At 41.4% G+C, this 5,296-nt stretch overlaps 1 protein-coding gene across 1 annotated transcript in view; it reads right to left on the bottom strand.

Annotated features, from left to right (window-relative positions):
- The window catches only part of PDE3B (phosphodiesterase 3B), a gene marked incomplete in the record, with an annotated part of 54,173 nt that overhangs the window by 19,118 nt on the left and 29,759 nt on the right, over positions 1-5,296 (bottom strand). The window contains 4 exon segments of the mRNA XM_072422362.1: positions 167-362; positions 524-630; positions 1,906-2,045; positions 3,847-4,095. Of these exon segments, the coding sequence (XP_072278463.1) occupies positions 167-362; positions 524-630; positions 1,906-2,045; positions 3,847-4,095 (692 nt within the window).

Genomic DNA, 5,296 nt, shown 5'->3' with positions numbered 1-5,296 from the left:
GTGTTCTCTGTACAGCACTGTGGTATATGTCAGAGCTATATAAATGTATAATAATAGTGTGTGACTGTGGGGGGGATATTAGAGTGTCAGCTCCTCTGTACAGAGACTGATTCTTTGTGCAGCACTATGGTATATGTCAGAGCTATACAAATAAATACCGTTATACCTGTTACAAATATGGCTTGCAGGTTGTCTATTTTGTGTCTGGAAATCCTGAGAACTGAGTGAATGTCCCACACCTTTGTGTAGCGTGACGCTTGGTTTGGTGAGGAAATCCGCGGTGTCGGGGAATTCTATAGGCGATCGGCTAAAGGATGAAGTGTGGCTGGGTGAATTGACTGGGCTCAGGCTGGGAGAGGTACCTGGAAAACATCAACATGAAGAGTGAATAGAGAGCAGAGCACCAGACACATGGGGGAATATTCCAGCTCAGGAACCCCCAGAATACGATTATTGGATTCTTTTACCCATTACACAGATTTCTCAGGTTTACATTAAAGTTAAGGTTTGGCTGTGCCCCTACCAGCTCTCCGGGTGCCCATGTGCGGGGTGAGGGTGACTGATGAGGACCTCTGCTTTGGTATGGTCAGTAGGTTGGAGGTGAAGGGCCCATTTGGATAGGAACCTTGGCTGCAAAAATAAGAAATCATCGGGGTTATGGCGAGACATGAGATATCTGCATGGAGGAGGAAGAAGAGAATATCATACACTGTAATACGGGAACATTATTATGGTTACAAAGCTATAAAATATATTAGGGGTGCTGATTCCTTCACTTTGTAACATTCTATGTCTGTGACGTTGTACATCATCCTCGTCCTTGTTATTGGACTCCTATGCTTCACAATCCAAATAAACAATACAAACAATCGGGACTTTTCAGGTGAATCAGAAAACTTCATTCATACAATTTATACTAAACTAGATTCACAAGATTAAACATTAGAAACAGTAAAGTGAATAAATCCGAGAGATTCCAAAGATCAGCCAATCACAGGTTTATCAATCCATCTTGTCTTTGTTCAGAGAGGGAAATAAATATATTGCCCGAGCTCCGATTCAACGCGTTTCTCATTCAAAATATAAAAATATGCAACACTAAAAATTCAAGGCTGAAAAATAAACTTAGAAAGCTCACTGATAAAATTGCAGCAGCTGCCACTAATTGTAAATGAAATTATTCATCCATAAGAAGACAGAAGTGAATATTAGATTGTGGAATTGTGGAGTGTGGAATGCTTTACATATTATAACAATTTATTATAATCCTCTATTAGCATAGGGATCCTTTAATTAGGAGAAAACAATTAGGAGTTACATTGAAGCCATGTGTTTGGTTCTAATCCCATTCAAAGGACAGGAATTTGTAGAAGAGAAGGCGTAGCTGTTTCCCCCACAGAGAGCTTATATGGGGCAAAAATCATAATCATCCGAATTGTGATCAAACTGATACAATGAGCAAAAAAGGAGTAAAACTTGCTTTTTTTTTTGTTTCAATAATCGATATATGAGATGTGGCTCAGCCTTTCTTGATATTTTCTGGTTACAAAGTAAAAACTCAATTCAAGTGATGATTTGGAAGCAGAAAAATGTTTTCCTTTAAAACTGCAGAAATGATCACATTATAAAATATTGATCACATTATAAAATATTGATCACATTATAAAATATTGATCACAATATAAAATATTGATCACATTATAAAATATTGATCACATTATAAAATACATCACATTGGGATTTCTGCAGATTGGGTATAAATGATTCTGGGCCGTATGAAATATTTGGAGCAATGCTCCCAGGCGCCCTCTGCTGGACAATATTCAGTATGCCCAGATAAGTTTATATATAGTTGATGAATTGCACAGATATAGATTTAACCCTGCAACACAAACATTTTCTCACCTTGAGCCGCTGTAATCCGGGTGGGAACGTTTGCCATTGCTGCGTTCCCACCGAGAGGCTGCCAATTCCATAGGCAGACCTGACGCTCCGGAGCTCCGGCGCAGCTGTGGGGTGGGCAGGCTGCTGCGACTGTTCAGTCCCTGCGGATGACAAAGAATTGTCAAACCAAGAAGCCTCAGGCATAGACTTCAGATGTTAGCTACCATGCGGAAAAATGTTTGAGTTGAGTTAAAGGGAATCCCTCAGAGTAATGAATGGGTGATGAATAATGACCTGTCATGTCAATAATAGTAATGAATGACCTATCATGAGATGTCATGCTGATCATTTAGCTTTAATACTATAACATGGCAAAATAAGAATTCAGATCTTTTATTACATTTATAAAAGGCCACTGACACCCCAATATGTCACCAACACAGGGGCTCATTATTGGGCAATCACAATGCATGTAACATCTCCCATCCTATTGTGTGTGAAATTCCCCCACCTACTAGATTGTAAGCTCTTCGGGGCAGGGTCCTCTCCTCCTGTATCACTGTCTGTATCCGTCTGTCATTTGCAACCCCTATTTAATGTACAGCGCTGCGTAATATGTTGGCGCTATATAAATCCTGTTTATTAATAATAATATTAATAATAATAATAATGTAAGAAGAATTAGCAGCTTTCCTGCAACATGTTAATGTGAATCTCCTATCTAATTTGTTAAAATTCTAATGCACGCATGTAAACCGTATCAGCACTAAATATTAATATTCATTTTAACATAAATACAATCTTTACATGAAACTGCAGTGTGCTAATAGAGCTCAATATATAACCAGGGGCCCAATGGGTCCAGAACTGCATGGAAAGCTCCCCGACACTGAAACTATTGGTAATATCCCTGCATATATTTATATGTATTATTAAGAGATAGAAAATGTTATTTATGTATATTTGTAACCATATGGGAAAACACAAAGTGCCTGCAGTGTAGAGGAGCCAATGTCAGATAGATACACCAGGGGAATCTCCTGGATCATCACACACAGATCTCCATCAATTTCCTAAAGTTTGTCCCTAAAGAATCATTGCATACATTTTGATTTTGACATGTATTCAGTGCCATATCTCATACAACAAATACCAACAACCAAGTTCTCATCTGAGATTCAGGGACTTTACAGACACATCCCAACTTTATTTTTTGTAATGATCCTTGGGCTCTAACTATAAAAGATTCCCCTTTATTCCCTTCACTAATTATTTCCTATTGTGACAGCTGTGCACTTGTGGCGATTGACCACTAGGTGGCAGAACGAGTCATTGTTTTCATAGGAGAGATATAGAAAAATTTGACCAGCGAATTTCGGGTGAATTGACCGGGGGAATAATTTATGGAGCCCCAAGTGTTCACACAAACCAGAACTGAGATACAATGTATTAATATATACCAGACAAAATTTCATTTTGAACGTATCCCCTTTAGATTTGCATTTTGCTGATGCGTTTTGCAGACATAACTCTGCTTCTCTGAGGATTTTTATCAACAAGGGAATAATATGTTCTGCTTTTACTTGCTTGTACCTTGAGGTTGTTGTGACACCAACATATAAAGAAATTCAATCGATTTATTTAGTACCCTGGGGAGATGTCCCCTAAGCCAACCAAGTGGGGTAAAGAAACTAAAGGCAAAGACATAAATGTTCCCACATTGCTAAGTATCCCTGAGGAAGCAGAGTCACATCTGTGAAACGCGTCAGTAAAATGGAAATCTGCAGGCAGTACATTAAAAATGGGACTTTGAGTGGTAAATATCAATAAATGAACGTATAAATGTATCTGAGGTGTGTGAGCACAATATGAAAACAATAAAGTGATGTTGTGGGGTTGTATTACAGTTTCTGCCAGTAAAGTCTCTTCCTCCCACAGAACCATTGATAAACCATCCGGCACCTTGTGGAACTTCCTCTCTCCTTTCTCCATGGGGTCCTCCATCTCGGCACAGGGGTAGAATCCAGGGAACGGGGTGAACGGGTTGACTTTTGGTCGGCAGCTGCCGGAGAACGTTCCCATCAAACTGTTAATGCTGCGCAATGAGGACACGACCTGGGGCGAGAGGGAGGGCTCCACCAACAGGTCAGAGACCATATTGCGGGCTTCATTCAACACCGAGAGATCCACACCATTCCCTCCGCCAGCATTCTGCAACAACAAATCAAAAATAAGGACAGTGGGATAAATGGCTCTATAGACATGTGACTATGGGGGGGGGGATTAGATTGTGAGCTCCTCTGCAGGACAGCTAGTCACATGACTATAAACTTTGTACTGCGCTGTGTAATATGTTGGCGCCATATAAATACTTTTTATATTTTATTATTCTTGGCATTGTACAGCACACAGAGAATACAGATTGTCCTGCTCTGAGGTCTCTGTAACATGGGGGGGGGTTCTGTAGTCCAGCAGGGGAGAATTCCACCAGAGATGACAGCACAGAGAGATTTCAGGGTCAGCAGGTTCATTGGCCCCGATTTAGCTCTGCCAGGCTGGAGAGGAGACACTTTCATCAGTGAATCTGGGTGATCCAACAAACCTGGAATGGATCTCTTACAAGTCATTCGCTATTTGTTAGCAAATGTTTTCAATCCCGGAGCAGATCCATTCCAGGTTTGCTGGATCACCCAGATTCACTGATGAAAGTGTAATTGAAAGGCCGGCTGTGTTGTCAGCAGAAGTTGGATTATTGATCTGTTGGCTGGTTGCTATGGGTTACGGCACTGACCACGTGTCACAGCTTTATAGGAGAACATCCGGGGGAACTACAAGTCTCAGCATGCCAGGGATGATGGGGGGATTCTCAGAAAAGCTGCAATGACATTTATATCCCCTCCCCCCCCAATTGTATAATTACCACCAAACTGACAGCAAGCTCAGAGAATTCCCTTCTGTGAATGTTTGGGTGAAATATCTTTTGGAATTTGGGGTGAATGTGTGGTCAGTCTGTGCTCGGTGCCCCATTGCTGGGTGCATGCTGGGAAATGCGGCATTTCGGGATCACACAGCAGATCTGCGACATTCACACAAACCACAGAGGTGTCAGGAAACTTCCGCGGTGAAACTCGCAGATCTTATCTGTCCCAATGACGTCAATGCAGCCGCATCACTTCTGTATGAGAATCAGACGGGCCCTTCCACATGGCGGGGCCACACTTTGTGTAATGGGGTCACAGCCCAAAGGAGGGCAGAGAAATATGATAGGGGCCCATTCACCCACACAGCACACTGATGTGTCAATGTATATTCACCGTTATCGGTTTTATGTCTCCTCGCGCTGCTTGGTATAGATTTTATGTATTTACATCGGAGAGGGCGGTGAATGTGAAATAAGGATGGTGAACGTGAA

The sequence above is a fragment of the Pyxicephalus adspersus genome, chromosome 9 (assembly GCF_032062135.1).
Source record: "Pyxicephalus adspersus chromosome 9, UCB_Pads_2.0, whole genome shotgun sequence".
Lineage (NCBI taxonomy): Eukaryota > Metazoa > Chordata > Amphibia > Anura > Pyxicephalidae > Pyxicephalus > Pyxicephalus adspersus.
This window is presented reverse-complemented; position numbering and strand designations above follow the sequence as displayed.